At 42.6% G+C, this 16,831-nt stretch overlaps 2 protein-coding genes across 2 annotated transcripts in view; both read left to right on the top strand.

Annotated features, from left to right (window-relative positions):
* The first annotated feature begins 1,167 nt into the window (after nucleotides 1-1,167).
* Nucleotides 1,168-12,904, top strand: LOC307244565 (sorting nexin-4-like). Its single transcript, XM_080019792.1, has 14 exons — nucleotides 1,168-1,291; nucleotides 2,232-2,356; nucleotides 3,043-3,181; nucleotides 4,085-4,234; nucleotides 4,360-4,407; nucleotides 4,819-4,874; nucleotides 5,987-6,059; nucleotides 6,375-6,436; nucleotides 7,204-7,269; nucleotides 7,366-7,455; nucleotides 7,545-7,644; nucleotides 9,015-9,160; nucleotides 10,812-10,926; nucleotides 11,222-12,904. Exons 1-14 carry the CDS (start codon nucleotides 1,205-1,207, stop codon nucleotides 11,267-11,269), a joined length of 1,305 nt encoding a protein of 434 aa, XP_079875918.1. The 5' UTR covers nucleotides 1,168-1,204; the 3' UTR covers nucleotides 11,270-12,904.
* A 1,377-nt stretch (nucleotides 12,905-14,281) lies between these two features.
* Nucleotides 14,282-16,831, top strand: part of LOC307243911 (uncharacterized protein) — a gene marked incomplete at its 5' end in the record, with an annotated part of 26,208 nt that continues 23,658 nt past the window's right edge. The window contains 2 exons of the mRNA XM_080018881.1: nucleotides 14,282-14,374; nucleotides 14,699-14,948. Of these exons, the coding sequence (XP_079875007.1) occupies nucleotides 14,282-14,374; nucleotides 14,699-14,948 (343 nt within the window). The remainder of the gene's footprint in view (nucleotides 14,375-14,698; nucleotides 14,949-16,831) is intronic.

Raw genomic sequence — 16,831 nt, 5'->3', positions numbered from 1 at the left:
TTACGACCTCCTCAAATCCCGCAAAGTAAGGAGGGACCCAACGAACAGAATGCCATTATTAATAAAAAGAGAAAAAGCGGAAAGATTAAATATCAATGAACAGCCCCGCTGCGGTCAATCAGGTAAGACGATAAACAGACACCTACACATGCGTAGTTTGTAACCACTACAGAGCGATGGAACCCGTACCACGCAGCTCGCACAATGTGAACGGATGTTCAAGCCACAACCTGCAAATATATAAGGGATCGGATGATGATGTCAAAAAGCGTTTTTCACTAATTCATGCCCTGAATGTGTATTGATATGGATGAAACTTGAACCACGAGATGTCTGTGATGTCCCAGTTCTAATGTCCGTGGGACCAGCGGTTGTCGTGTTCCGGACACTTTAAGCCCGAAAAATGCCAAGGCAAATAATAATAATAAAGTACAATAACCATTATTATCAGCCCGCTAATATTATTATTATTATTATTATTAATAATAATAATAATAATAATAATAATAATAATAATAATATGAACCCTCATCATCAGCATCATCATCCTCACAATATACGAATAATATATATTATAAAACATTTTATAAAAAATATAAAAACATTAGAAAAAATATATAATACATTTATGTTTAAATATATCGCTCTGCGGAAAACGTTTTTGCAGAAGTTCAAAAACGAAAAGTTTTTTTTGAGCGACACTGAACTGCGCACGCGTCAAGTGTCTTGCCAGCTGACAACGCAACACAGTGGTGCGGCATTCATGTCACATGGGAGAGATGGAACTACGAGCGTCCAACTTGGAAGGGCAGGTCACGTTAGCCAGTTAGTTAGTCGTAGTAGTTGACACTGTTTGTGAAATCAGGAGTTTTGTTTTATACCTCGATATAGGTAGATAATAGCCTATATATAATGAATCAAATTAATACAATTGATATTAAGGATATCATTAATGTTATACATCTAACACATTGATTTGAATAAAGGGAAATTCTGGTATGGCACTAAACTTATTCATTATTTGATTACTTAAAAATCCAATAACTGGAAGGTAATTCACTTTACAGTAGAATGTAAAAAAAAAAAAGTTGCAACATACAGAGGTCAAACAGAACAGAACAACACCTCCAAGTTGTGGGGCGCCAGTAGGCTGTCGAAACCGCGATTTCCCGCGCGACGTGAACGCAGCGAGGGACTCAGGACGATGGCAGACTGCGGCGGAGACGGGGTGGCCGTGATCGGTAACACGGACCTGACGTCGGCGGAATCGGAGAACAATATTATTAACACGGTACAGTTCGTCTTGTTTTCTTCGTGAAGTTATGTCGTGGGTTTCCGAACCGTCCCGCCCCCCCCCCCCCACTTCCCTTCCTTTCCTGCTGTAAACTTTCCCTGCTCGGCCCCGCATCTAGTGTTAGCACTAGCTAGCAGCCCGCTCGCTGTCATGTGTATTTCACTGTTTCAAGACTTCTGCAGCACATTGGATATATATTGTATGTATAATGTATCCGTAACTCATATCTATTGGTCCCAGGTATACTGCCGTGGGGCCGTTGTGTTTTTCTCTTAAACTCAGCACTTTTTGGAGCACTTGTTTTTCTTTCTCTCCAAAGTTTTTTTTTTTTTCCGGTGTTAGGTGATTGGCTGGTGCTGTCTTGTGATCTTCACGTGTCTTTTGTGGAGGGATGGAGGGATGGATGGATAAACACACATATAGATGGATACGAGCCTATTTATTTATTGTTTTTATTGTTTACGGCAAGCAAATTTGTTGTTTCATTGTGTGTGTGTGTGTGTGTGTATGTATTTATCTGTACTGTTTCTATGTGGACCTCGGGAAGTGAAGTGGTGATAGTGGGCATAACGGTGAATCAACGATGAAATGTTTTCTCCAAATTGCAGACACCTAACATGCTTCTGTGTTTCAAAAAGTAGGTATCAAAGTCTCCTTTAATATCGACATTAGAATTGCTCTTGGTATCAGATTTTTGGATTGGGGGATATTCTTGGATATGATCTGGGGCTCGGCACAACCCATAAGGCCATATATTTACAGGACCTGGGGCCTGTGACATGATAACAAAGTCATTTACAATTCTATTTTAATCCGTAGCATGGAAGGTGGTTTGCCTCTGATGGCCTTTTCTACTGTCAATATATTGATCCCTTTAATTGATTCTGTCTGACTCAACCTGCACCCTATGTGCCGTTCTCCTTTCTTTGCTGTGTAGATGGTGGAGAGAGAAACTGCACTCCTGAGAAAGATGGAGATAAATGTGGCCGAGGCCGAAAAGAGAACCGGAAGGAATGCGGTTAACATGTTGGAAACCTATACCGTCTACCTCATTGAAACACGGTAATTCCAGGCAATGTTTTTCAAGCAGGCTTGGTTGAGATGTGCATACTGAAATCTGCAAGCCAGTTGAATACGCTCCTTATTGCAAATGGTAGTCATGCACGGATGTTGATGAAGTGATCCTAATTTATTTCCTTGCTAAGCACATTTAAATTGAATGGAGCTTTTGGTTGTGTTTTTGTGTGTCTACGTCTAAGCTTGCAGATCACCTGCCTGTGACTTGTATGCAGGTTCAGCAATCGTTGCATGCGGCAGTGCATTATTCCAACTATTTAACGTGCTTAGTGCAATTCCACGGCACTGTTGCTGTAACCCTGAAACAAATGGGAAGACATGGTAAATATTCCATACAGAGAGTATTACAGTGTCTCTCTCTTTTCTCATATGTTTCCTATGTAGTTAGCGTTTTAAGGAAACATGACTACCCAGGTCTATCTTATTATGGTATGAAGCATAGTATACATCCTAACTGGGTTTCTTAATGTGGCTACATTTCAAGGAAACTTTGAATTGCCCCCTACTCAGGGTAGGATCACGCGTAAGTGTGTTCGGTGCTAGCAGAGAAGAGCAAAACAAAAACGGAACAAGCTGAAGTTACTAAATGTGCACCATGCTCATAAGAAGTGTCCCTGCCAATGAGAACAGACCCAATGTTTGCAAGTTTTTTTTCCTCTCCCTACCTGTAGGCCAGCAGAAGCTGCTCCAGAGGGGTGTGTGGCTGCAGCTGACTCTCTGTGGAGACGCTACAGTGAGTTTGAGCTGCTCAGGACCTACCTCCTGGTCACTTACTCATACGTTGTGATTCCACCACTGCCAGAGAAACGGGTGAGTGAGAGACAGATGGACCGACTTTTCCGCCGCCGTGCCAGAGTAGCCATGAATAGCTGCAATATTGCACCCGAAATAGTGCTCAATCACAGTCATCACAAAATCATTTTCATTTTTTAATATCACCACATTGTAGAATACAAAAATAACTAGAAAACAAACATGGGATATGCCAAAAGTGCATCAGTTTGTACAGTTACGTGTGTGTGTGTGTGTGTGTGTGTGTGTGTGTGTGTGTGTGTGTGTGTGTGTGTGTGTGTGTGTGTGTGTGTGTGTGTGTGTGTGTGTGTGTGTGTGTGTGTGTGTGTGTGTGTGTGCGCGCGCACACTCACATGGAAATGCACGTCATCGACCCCCGTTCATGTGCTTATGTCGCGTCAGATAATTCCCACACTCCGCTTACCATCACGTCTCTATTGTGGTCAGGTCAGATTGCAGTGTGTGCTGCACTGTGTCGTGCTACTTTTTTCAATAGAACCTCAGCAAGAGAGAAATGGTTTAATGACATAGATAGATAGATACATGAAATGGATAAAACATTTGTATTCCCTTTTCGTTCCTCTGCCTTTTTTTCTCAGAGGGGAAGGTGATTGACCTGTAGTTGCCCAGACACATTTGGACTTGTTTCCAAATAATCAAAAAGAAAGAAAATGTAATTTCACTTGAAGTGTAAATCTCCCGTGGAGATAATATTACCAGCGCTGTATTCTTTGATTTGTATAACTACTACTTTGCTTACGATTCAAACTTTTTCCTGGTCTTTTCCCACTGTTCTCATGTTCCAGCGGCCCATTCTACTTTACAAAACAAGACTGGCAATCAGCCAGAGCAATACCCACCGCATGCTCTGGTCCCTACATTAGGCGATTCTCAGTGGTTGCTGGTTCTTCTCCCCTCCAGGCAGAGTTTGTTTGGCACAAACTGTCAGCCGACAACCTGGACCCTGACTTTGTGGAGAGACGGCGAGTCGGCTTGGAGAACTTCCTGCTTCGCGTTGCGTCACATCCTGTCCTCTCCACTGACAAGATTTTCTTCCTTTTTCTTACAGAGGTCTATACACACACAGACGCACACACACACACACACAAATGCATCTCTTTCCCTGAGCATACAAAACCAACCTCCATTTGCATCCTCATTATCATTGTCCTCCGGGTCTCTTGACTTTTCCTCAGGAGAAAGGATGGCGGGAGGCGGTGCTGGAGACGGGCTTCCAGGCCAAGGTAGTTAGTTCTTCACTCCATGCTGCTTTTCCTCCCCTGGATGAGATACACTGATTGAAGTGTCTCCCTCTTGGTCATGTATTGTGTTCTAAATGGGGGAAAAAAAAAAATTGATTCATTAAAGGCTAGGTTCGCTGTTTTTCAACCCTGGCCTTATTCCGTCAGCATTTATATCATTTTTTGCAATCTCAAAAGTTCTCTCTCCATGGTGCCCTGTAGGTACTAATTAACCATATTTTGTAAAAAGGTCTTCAGACAGAACTAAAGCAGAGACTCCCTCTCAATAGTTTTTATTCATGATGCCAAAACTTGTTCATCAAGAAATCACCTATTCACAGACTCTGTTCAACCGCTGGCGGTATTCAAAATGTCAACTGTACATTTTCTGTGTGTGTGTTCTCTCCCTTCCAGGCTGACTCCATACTCAAGTCTTTGAGCGCTATGTTTAGAATCAAGAACCCAGACAAGTAGGTCTTTAATGCAGCAATGTAGTAGTGTTTTTCCTGAATTAAGTCTACACATATGGAGTCCAACAAACATAAGTCAGCTATATGGTAATTGATGGATCAAAAACATAATTGAATGGGCTACTGTCTACAAGTGTATTGCGTATAGACTAGTATTATAAAGCAGGAGGGCGGAGGCTGAATAAAAATCTATTCAAATGTTGACTATGAACTGGAAAAGCTAACCGGAATATCTATATCATAAGTTGACATGACAGCTTAACTTTCATGACGCATGTTTGTGCATGCTTATAGATTGCATTTTGGATGCTTGTTCCACAACTTCCCCCTCCTACTGTGCAGGAAGAACTTTCCATATCCATAATAATTTAAGCATATGTATCTATCGAGGCAAATTATCTTTATAAACAATATTAGTAAATATGACATACAGATCATACAGAATTGACCATAAGAGAACTCATCACTACCCGAGTGACATCTAGTGGCCAAATATGGTATTACTATTCTCAGACAGGTAATTATGCACTACTTGTGCATATTGACAGTGATGTATCGATATGCCGTCATTATCATATAATCAACGAGGATAATATGACATTCTGCATGGGAAATGGGAAATATATTAATGAGTAAATGTGAAAATAGTAAACATGGGGAGTTAAAAAAAACAAAAACATGCAAATGATAAATGGGAGAGTCAAATAGATTTAAAATTCATTAAATTAACTAATTGGAGGGAAATTAAATGATGAAAAACTTGTTATTTTCAAATTTGAAGTGACATTTACATTTTTATACATGACATAAATTTCACATCACATTTAAATGCACCTCTCTTATTTAATTTTGTATTGAACTATAGTTTTGATTCATCAGGTGGCCCATGAGTTATATTTTGTCATTTGGCATCTTCAGGCAAACGTCATGCAAGTTGACATAATCTTCCAGTTGTCTTCTTATTGAAATTTGGCCGTTACATTGCCTGATCACGCTATCAGCACTAAAATGTTGTTGTAATTGTGTGCCAAGTCAACATAATGTCTTTGCACACAAACATAAGAGATCAGGTAGATATCCACTGAATAGCCTGTCTTTATTGTGTTGCCAAGGCGATTCACAGATCTGAAGCACTACAGTGACGAATTGGGCACCATCGTCGCCCAAATGCTCAGGGTGCGAGCGGTGAGTCTGCCTGCATGCACAGTTTAATGCCAGTGAACATTGGTTTTTGGTTGTTTGCATGGGTCCTTCTTTGTTGATTTCATATCAATATACAGAATTTAAGGCTACACTGTTATCGTGGAAAATGTATGCCTGCACCAAAGACACTGTGTTAATATTACCATTCATGTTATATTTAGTAATTATTAGTAATATTACTAATATTAGTAATATTGTAATTTATTTATTATATGTATTATAATTTAATTATTATTTCTATGTTTACTGAGAACTCGTTAGAGGAACTTGTTTTGTTTTTTTAAATCTGTCCTACAGAGAGTCGCCGACAGGATGTACGGCGTCTACAAGGTTCACGGGAACTATGGCAGAATCTTCAGGTAGGCGACACTCCTATGTCGTCGAACTGGTTGAGTGCAAATCGGTGGTGAAGATGGTGGGCGTTTTGTTTTTGGTTCAAACAGCTGTCACATGCAATACTTATGAAACGACAAGTGCAGAAAAGCTTTTTTGCGCTTCTTCTTTTTTAAATTATGCCAATTTCCCAAGATTGTGCCACGTGCGACTGCTTTGGACTGTTTCAGATAGTTATATATTATAAAATATATTTCTTCTACATTCACGTGTCTCAAAATGAAATCAAAATTGTATTTGGGCGTAAGTACATTTTAACCAGGCCAAACTTGCCAAAGAGAAAACAGATGGGCCAAATAAAAGGCTCTGGTACTATGTTATATTTATCTACCTTGTACACACACAAAACATTTGACACACTGATGTCACTGAAGCGAATATGAAATGGTAATGTCCCACCTACAAATGCATCTTCACTACCTTCATATTAATTATGTAGAGCTAGTGAGGTTGCCAGCTTAGTACCTCTACATAATGAATGAAGTTCAATTCCATGTTCCTTTTTTTTTTTCCCTTATATTTTATTACAAGTATTTTCTAAAGACGGCGCGAGGCCAAAAGATGTACAAATAGATATGAAGATATACAGCTGGTGGTCTGTTTTAAATGCTGCACAACTGTTTAGGAGATGACACTGATACATTTTTCCATTTCCTTTTGCTGATATAAAGACTTTCAAACTGGTAAAGTTACGTTTTGATTTTAACGTGACTATTTTGGGCTGTGATTCTAGTGAGTGGAGCGCTATTGAGAAGGAGATGGGAGACGGACTTCAGAGTGCAGGCCACCACATGGACACGTAAGGAAGAGTCATATTACACACTCACTGTCAAAACAACAGTTTGGCTTTTAATTGTGTGTGTGTGCGTGCGTGCGTGCGTGTGTGTGTGTGTAGGTACGCTTCATCAGTGGATGATATTTTGGAGGAAGAGGAACACTATGCCGACCAACTTAAAGAATACCTCTTCTACACAGACTCTCTCAGGTGTGGGTGTGAATCTAACAAATAAGAAGATTTAAAACTCTAAAGACTAAAAAAACGGACACCTGACCTTATCGCGTGTGTGTGTGTAGGTCAGTGTGCAAAAAACATGAGTCGACGCAGTACGAACTAGAGATGGCGATCCAGGACCTGGCTGCCAAGAAACAGCAGAGAGACGAGCTGACGGTCGGGGTGAGACACACACACACACACACACACACACACACACACACACACACACACACACACACACACATACACATTTTTTGCCAGAACAAAACAGTGAAGAAATATATTTTCAAATAAAAAAATACAAATAAAAAATAAATTGTGATCTTCAAATTTTCAGTAATACAAAAATAGTTAGAACACTGATATACACTAAGACACTGTTTATTATTATTGTTGACATTATTATTATTGGTAATGGTAATAATAATAATTCAATATTCACTACTTTTATAACAATAGTATGTAATATATAAGTGGTATATAATAAATAACATGAAACTGTGATCACGTTTAAACAAACAAAGTAGTACTCCTGATGATTGATGACGTTTTAGGATGGCATGTGGTTTACACATCCAAGGTTTTTATGAGTGTGAGCACATGAGGCAGGTATCTGTTTATCCCTGTTATTAACTCACCGTAACATTTAAAGGCACGCTGCAGACCTGTCAACCTGCACGCATTTTGTGTACCAACCACGCAACTCGGTCAAATCAGCAGGTACAAAATGACAGCTGAAGCTGCGCTAAAAAAAACGAAACTGTTCCATGTTGTATTTAATTTAATTGGAACTCAGCGACAGAGGGACGGTTCCATGTTCTATTATTGTTCAGTAGTGAATAATGAACAATAATAAACACGGTGTCAACATCAGCAATCTCACTATTGTGGTGACTGAAAATTGCAGCGGTGGTCCCTATGTGCAGCTGTTGTGTCGCGTGAGCGTCATCAGATAACCTGATGTGTTTGTCATTTTTATCTGACGTACGTCAGATATTCAATGAGACCAAATGATAAGATGATGTGATATCTCCGATCACGGATATAAAGTTAAATATGAGCAAACGGTGCATCTGTAGTTGGTAAACATGTTGGTAACTTTACGAGATGCAGTATATCCTCACGAGATAACTGTTTATGCTGTATATAGTGAGCTATAGTAGTAGTAGCTCGCAATATATATTCAATAGCCATTTTTGATGGGAACCGTGGTGTACGTGCAGTGTAGTAAAGTGCGTGCAGTGTCAACAGAGCTTTTCCTTCATTGATTCATTAATTTGTCCTTTTTTGAAGAAAACACAGATCAAAGAAACAGGGAAAATTCACAGTTTGCTCTTTACCAACAAGCAGATCCCAGCATGGAGAGAGGAGGCTTATCGATCGTGTGTGTGTGTGTGTGTGTGTGTGTGTGTGTGTGTGTGTGTGTGTGTGTGTGTGTGTGTGTGTGTGTGTGTGTGTGTGTGTGTGTGTGTGTGTGTGTGTGTGTGTGTGTGTGTGTGTGTGTGTGTGCGCCTGCCTGCCTGCCTGTGTGTGCCTGCCTGTGTGTGTAGGCCGTGCGTGTGTTCTCTCTGAAGGCAGTGACCAGTAAGCTGTTTGGCCAGGAGAGCCAGGAGCAGCGGGAGAGCCGCCTTGCAGCGCTGAACCTCAGCATCCAGGAGGGAGAGGAGGGCGTCTTGGACAAAAACACTGAGTGCAGGTACTTGTATATGACTCCTTCTCTCTGAGTGCATGAGGACACGGTTCTAATGTAGGCTTCCAGCAACAATGTAAAGACAAAGCCGCATCACCTCTATCTTATGATAAGACGGCCATCTTGCCCACCTGAAATATCACTTAATGTGTCAGTTTTCCTGTTTATCATGCTGTGATGATATTACTGTGGCGTTTTGATTATTTCAAAACTTTTGTTTTTGTTCTAAAAATGGCCTTTTCACCATTTCAATTTCTCCTTCCTCAATGGCACAGCTGAAATGTGCAATATTTATAAAGGTATACACAAAACGTATACACAGTAAATGGTTGTTTTCATGAGTTGTTCATAGGTCGGCTACGCTGAAGTTATTTATGTACAGCGGACCTGCCACCCTTCACAAATTTTGTGTACCAACCATGCAGTTCTTGGTCAAATTATGCAGGTACAAAAAATGCCAGCTGAAACGAGGCAAAAAAAAGATATTATGGTGATTTAATTATGGAAAACAATCAATAAATACAAATCAATACCGTACACTTATCTCGTATTTCAACTAAATCCCTCGGATTGAACCAGATGCTACGACTTTTGGAGGTACTTCACGGTAAACAAAGACAAATGGATCAATTATTTATCTGTCGCTCTCACTGCGGCGCAGCGTAGTGCACGTCTGGTGAACGGTTCGACTCTTTTTTCGAGACTCGGTTCTTGACTAGTCACTCAAAAAAAAACAGTCTTTCCATTTGATTCAATCGGTTTAATGCACGGTGAGCGAAGGAGCACTTAAGGTTATTATTATGAATTATTTTTCGCAATTATTGCAATTTATTTTGGAATGGCAAGTACCATGTCAATATAATAGAGAGGTATATACGCACTTAAAAGTGAAAGACATTTCCATGTTGTTGTATGTTGTGTCCTACAACTCAGTTACAGGTTGAATTATACTGAAACTTGGTGACTGTCCCATTTTATTGGCGCTCAGTGACCGTTCCATGTTCGATTATTGTTCCACAGTGAAAAATGTACACTGATAAACACAGGGTCAGATCACGTGATGTGTTCGTCATTGACGTTCAGCAGATATACCCAATGAGACCAAATGATGAGGAAATGTGATTTCTCCGACCACGGATAGACACTCAAAATGGCTGGACGACAATGTAAAAGCTATTTAACAGTCAGTGTTGTACGAGGTACATACAATTGAATAAAAATCGGAATCTGCAGGCTTAAAGACTTAAAAAAAAAAAAAAAAAAAAAAGGAATCGGCCAAGGAAATTGGAATCGGCCAAGGAAATTGCAATCGGCGCATCCCTAGTTGGTAAACCTGTTGGCTAACTTTACGAGATGATGGCTTTCAACCGGTATATCCTAACGATGTGACTTTGTACACTGCATATAGTTAGCCTTAGTAGTTTGCATTCGATGTGATGAGCCTCGTCACGAGGCGGCTACGGCGTGAACCACGGGTGGAGTCATTTAGCTGCGGTGACTCCACGTCACATTGTTGTGGCGCGGTACCTTTCGCCCGGGCGGGGGGGGGAGAACGGGAGGGAAAAAATGTCCGTGTGTGTTCCTCCCCGTCCTCTCAAGTTTGTGTTTTCTTGTGCGCTTGCTGATTCTTTTGGGGGGGGTTTATGCGGGGGCGCAGAGAATTTGTGCGGCTGGCCTGGGAGGACATCGAGCGCTTCAAGGAGCAGAAAGACCGGGATCTGCGGGAGGCGCTCATCAGCTACGCCATCATGCAGATCAGCATGTGCAAGAAGGTGAGGAATGGCTCCGCGCGGCCAGGGAGGGGCTTTCCCTCTGCTCGGGCCCATCTGCCGCGCACCATCTGTGTATGCTGCGCGCTCCGCTGTGTGTGTGTGTGTGTGTGTGTGTGTGTGTGTGTGTGTGCGTGTGCGTGCGCTCGCCGAGCGGCCGATCCTCTCCGCCCCCCGGTCGATTCGGAGAAACCTGATCAGCTGTCGCCCTGTTGCCCTGCAGCTTTCGGCGTCTTGTTGGTTTTTCTGCGGATTGTTCATTTTCTCGTACTTATTATTATTTTTTTTTTCATCTCAGGGAATCCAGGTGTGGTCCAACGCCAAGGAGTGCTTTAACAAGATGTGAGACGTCCTGGAGCCCATGCGTCTCTCCGCCCCCACCCCCCTCCCCCGCCACCTTTACCAAATAGCCGATGAAGTCGCTGAAGACAGATTTGGGGCTTTCAGCCATCGTCAAACTCTTTCCAGTTTGTTTGCAACATTTTGAACGCTACGGAGAACTCCTCTCAAATGTACCTGTGCTCTCTCTCACACACACACACACACACACACACACACACACACACACACACACACACACACACACACACACAGAGTTGGATGACGTGACGAAATCAAGTCTGATCCATTTTTGACTGTTGAACGCGATTCATGCCTCGTAAATCCAAGTGTCTTCATATCACAGCCCACCATGACGCCTGCACATGGAACTACTAAGTAGTTCCAGTTGAACTGACTTTGTTTGCCTTTGCCTCACAGTTGCCTTTTCCTCAAGGTTGTTTGTACTTTTTTTCTTCCTTCCTTCTTTCCGTCCTTAAATGGACTTGCCGGTTTTGTGTGTCTCACCCCGATTCAGACAACAATCCCTGTGTGTCCGGTGCAGAGATAGCGATGAGCCGCATGCTAACTGCGTTAGCATGGATTCGGAGGGGATCAGCTAGCCTAGCTCGGTGACCTCGGTGCAGGACACACAGGGATGAAATTGCTATGGACCTTCTCGTCTGAATCTGGGTAAGATGGACAAAAAGCACATTTCCCAACAGACTATCGTGTCTCCTTCATGGATACATTCTGCAGATGGACCAGCATCCATCTCACAAAGATGTCATCACTACCTTCATTTTAACTGGGTACAGCTAGTAACTTTGGCCAATAATTTGCGTTTTTATTTTTTTATTTTGCTAACCCTGGGGGAGTTTGAACACTTTTTGGTATGGGATTTATTGTATCATAGATATTTACCAGCTAGCATTTGTAATAACTCAGAAATTCATTTTAATTGTGGGAAGAATATGTATATAGCTGGTGCATTTTAAGTGCTGTACAACATTGTTGAGGGAGCCAGTATGGAAGATGGGAATACTCGGACCAGTTACTTCACCCGGACGCAACACATTTCCATTTGTATTAACATTTCCTAATGTTGTTCAATCATTATATGGTGTATCACAAAATAAGCGCTGATGCCAAAGTGCATATGACCAATGTATATGTTGTACAGATATTTGGAACAGGTAGTAGTTTGGTTTTTTGCTCAGAGTGTTCTTGTGCAACAAACAGGCACATTAGTGTCATTCCTTACATTGACCAAGACCGCACTGCCTTTTTTTTAATTTTTTTTACAATAGCACCTTCATTTAAAAACAGATAGTGTCTTCACCATGTTCCCTCTGACCCGCTCGCCGTTTGAGGTTAGAGGTGCATAATTTGACTATCTTAGATCTTCTTCGCCTTCGATTTGTAATTGCTAAGCAGACGGTTGCTCAGAGATTATTGTGCCTCAGTTAATTATTTCCCTTCGGTTCATAAAACCCCTTTTTGTTTATTTAAAAAGCCAAAGTCAGTATGAGACAAACAATCGAGATCGGGGCTCCAGCGCGTGTTTTATAACGAACATGTTGAGAATACAATGATTTGTTTTAATGTTTCTGAAATCACTGTGCAGCACACTAATAAAATTGTAAATCTTTTTGTTATTTAAGCAGTGCTTTTTAATTTTGGACAAAGGCTCGGGCGGAAAGAGCGACGGGAGGTGATTTTAAATGGGATGTTTTGGCATCGTACGATAAAACTTGGCAGTGAGGAGAAAATGCATTCCTCGGTAACCTCACGGTCGATTTCACCAAACGCCAGAGAAGGGCGGGGCGCTTTTCACTGGAAACCCCAACGACAGCGTTAAATTCACTGAAGAATCAGCAAATCCCGGTGACCACGCCTTGTAAGTGAACCGGACGCTTCATCCTGCAGCTCCATTGGTTTTGTTTATTCAGTGGCCGTTTATATGCCTCATCTGCGCTTAAGTTCTGTCCCTCCCAATCGCCCTTTGTGACATGTGAAAACTGTGACATCATAAATATGCAACAATATGATCACAATAAGATTCTGAGATCCAAATCGACACTTCATTTGGGGGAAGGCACATTGTGTTGCGGTGTCTCCTTCCATCCTGCCGGTTATTGCCCTTGAGGCAGCAGAATCCGTCCGTTCATTGCTCACGTCACGACAACTTATTGCCAAGAGATTGATCCTTCATCTCTAAACTTTGTGCTGTTCCACCGTCTCACGCCGCTACCATTAACAACACCTGAAGTCAGCTCCTGTCTCGGGTAAGTTTTGGGAACGTGTTGAGCTCACTGCCTAGCGACTAGGGCAGAAGAACGGTTTAAATAGTTGTCTTTAGTTTTCTGTGGGAGTTGTTTCCAAGGTAAAATGTCCACAGGTCAACTTAAAAGAATATGTACACGTGGAATGGGAAAAGCGAGGCAGAAAGTAAATGGCCGTCAGAAGGTCATGGTGTCACGTGCTGGTAAACATGCAGTTTCTCAGTGGACGAGGCAATTTGTCAATTTAAATCCATAACTTGAGATTTTGACATTTCACTGCATATACTGTATGACCGTATGTATGTGACAAATAATCTGTTGAACTTAAGTGTGATACGACTTAGTAGGACCTAGTGCTCCACAACATACTGTTTAAGTGCCACTGTAAAAGGCTTGGGATGTTTTAGTATAGCCTCAAATTACATCAGACACGGTATGTTTATCTCTTAAAATGTCCCGAGGTTGGTGGGGTGGGTTGGATTGGGTTGGGTTTGTGGTTACCTGGGTTACAAAAAAATCGGGTTTTTAATAAATATTTGCAGGATCACGATGTCAGTGCTAGGAAATTATCACATTTTAGATGGCAACTATACCATAGACAACTAGTGGTTGGTAAAATTTCAGATATTATAATTATCAGTTACATCATTTATTATATGTATAATTATTATTATATATATTTTTATTATATGAAACGTTTTCTATACAGGGCTTTAAATTTGGCAGCCCCAGCGTTGCCATGGTAACTGGTGACCATGGTTTCCGCCGACGCGGTGAACGATCGAGCGACGCATAAAAGCAGCGTCGCGCTCGGTTCGGACTCCAGACGCAACCGAACCTCCCTGTCCGTGACATATTATGCATAATAATTATAATAATAATAATAATAATAATAATAAAATAAATAACAATAACAATACTATTAAACTATTAATAATAAATATAATAACGTTAACAATAACATTAATAATACGTTATTATTAATAATCATAATAATAATCATAATAATCATAATAATAATAATAATATACATAATAAATGGGCCGCAGTTGCGACATGCTCCTGGTCTCACGATCGCGGAGCCTAAACGCAACCTTTTGAGGACACACAGCAATTGGCCGGAGGAGCTGTCAATCACCTTGACTTCGGGTCCCGCCCCCTCGTTTATCCAGTGCCTCCAGCCCGGAGCGCGGACAGAAGCGGAGCAGGGCGGGAAGCGGCAGCATCATCCTCCTCCTCCTACTCATCCTCATCATCTTCATCCTCCTCCTCCTCCCCGCCTCGGAGAGTCCCAGAGCCACCTGAGACCCAGGTCCGAACCCGACCCGGTCCGTCTGAAGCCGGAACACCGTGTTCCCATGATGTCATACCTGTGGATCCTGCTGCTGGGGAGCCTGCTGGCCGGCAGCACCCAGGCACAAGGTAACCTCCATTTGTTTTCTTGTTGCCATTGTTCTGCTGCTGATCCCCATTCCCCTTGTCTCCCCTTGTCTCCCCTTGTCTCCCCCCTGTCTTGTCCATCCCACCCGTTCCCGTGTCCCTCCTTCTTTCTGTCTAGTCTGCCTCCCTGGAACCCACCTTTACACTCTTTCCAGCCCTTCCATTGTGCGGTGCTTATGGTCTGCCTCGGTTCGATGCTGTTTTTGGTTCACTTTGACAGTTGGTGCGGTGGTGTCGGCTCACGGCGCGTGATGAAATGTGTGCGTTTGCGTGTGTGTGTCCGTCCGTCCCCCCTCCACTCACAGGCCCACAGGGGTGTGGTGAACCGAGGGCCCTTGAGCAATCATTTTGCCCCGTCCATCAACTCCCTACTCCTGCCTTTCGTCTAAGCTTAACCCCCCACCCGACCAGTCCCTTCCCAAACGTGTTCCCAATCCGTCTTTATGATCAATACTTTACTTTTTGCCACCTCCCTCTCTCTCTCCCCTCTGCCCCCCTGGGCCCCTGACCTTCCCTGGGGCCACGTGCGGCGACTTTAGATCTCCAGCTCTGCATTCAAAGTAAAAGCGGGAGAAATAAAGTTGGCAAGGGACAAAGAGGGATGAGCGAGAGTGAGGGAGAGAGAGAGACCGAGTCCCTCCATCCATCTCTTCACCCCCTCTCTCTCTCTCTCTCTCTCTCTCTCTCTCACGCACACACACACACTTCACTGTGAGTCCTGTGGATCATTGGGGCTGTTAATAAGGGGGTTTATGTGAGTGCTTGAGTAAGTCTCCACGTTTTGCATGTAAGGACCATGCACGTGATGGAACTGATAGATTGGGTTGTGTGTGTGTGTGTGTGTGTGTGTGTGTGTGTGTGTGTGTGTGTGTGTGTGTGTGTGTGTGTGTGTGTGTGTGTGTGTGTGTGTGTGTGTGTGTGTGTGTGTGTGTGTGTGTGTGTGTGTGTGCGCGCGCGCGCACTATAAAACTGAAGGTTAGGGAGTGCCTCAGTAACTAGATCCAGCTCCAGCTGCAGACAACACCCAACACAACCAGTTTCAGCACCTTCTCCCTCAGGGCCTGCTGCATGCGTGTGTGTGTGTGCGCGCGCGCGCACGAAACACTAGTGCGCACGTACATGCGTGGGTGGGTGTGGGGTTCTGTCTTTGATGTAAATGTGGGTCTGCTTTATTAATGTGAGGATCATGTGTGACTGTGTGTGGGTGTGGGTCTGTGTACATAATGTGTTTCGGTGATACATTTAAAGTCATAAGGCGTGTGTGTGTGTGTGTGTGCGTGCGCGTGCGCAAGGAGTGCACAAGTTGTGTTTGTGTACAGTCTGTGTATTTGCCTGTTTCAACTACAAAGACCACATAAATCATCTCTTTGATGGATATGAAATACACACACACACACCCACATACATCTATCGGTCTATCTGTCTGTCTGTCTATCTGTGTGGTCTATCTATCTATCTATCTATCTATCTATCTATCTATCTATCTATCTATCTATCTAGATCCCGTCTGTAGTGTTTCTATGGGGGCAGTTTTAAGGTGTGTGTGATGGGGGTAAAAACACAGTTTATTTGTCCCACATAATACACAATAGAACTTACCTGGAAGAACAATGTGTTCTCGAGCTATCACATCACCTGACACCAACCCAGCACACATACACACACGCTTACGTACACTATTTGGGAAGGGCTTGGTTGTTGGTTACCCACATACTCATAAACAATTAGTCACTAAACCACTTTTCCCACACACACTCACACACACACACACGCACATTCACAAAACAGTTTCTGGTCGAAAACCGAGACTTGACCTTTGCTTTAGCTGCCGGACACCTTAAAACACAAGCATGGGGGATTTTACC

Source organism: Zeus faber, assembly GCF_960531495.2.
Source record: "Zeus faber genome assembly, chromosome: 18".
NCBI classification, from domain to species: Eukaryota; Metazoa; Chordata; class Actinopteri; order Zeiformes; family Zeidae; genus Zeus; species Zeus faber.
Note: the sequence above shows the minus strand (reverse complement) of the source record. Positions and strands in the feature narration are given on the sequence as shown.

Excerpts from the sequence above, each read along its gene's own strand:
- LOC307244565 (XM_080019792.1), top strand. The coding sequence starts at position 1,205 with ATGGCAGACTGCGGCGGAGACGGGGTGGCCGTGATCGGTAACACGGAC. Across the intron at positions 7,270-7,365 it reads GCAGGCCACCACATGGACAC|GTACGCTTCATCAGTGGATG; the intron begins GTAAGGAAGAGT and ends GTGTGTGTGTAG. Across the intron at positions 9,161-10,811 it reads GACAAAAACACTGAGTGCAG|AGAATTTGTGCGGCTGGCCT; the intron begins GTACTTGTATAT and ends GCGGGGGCGCAG.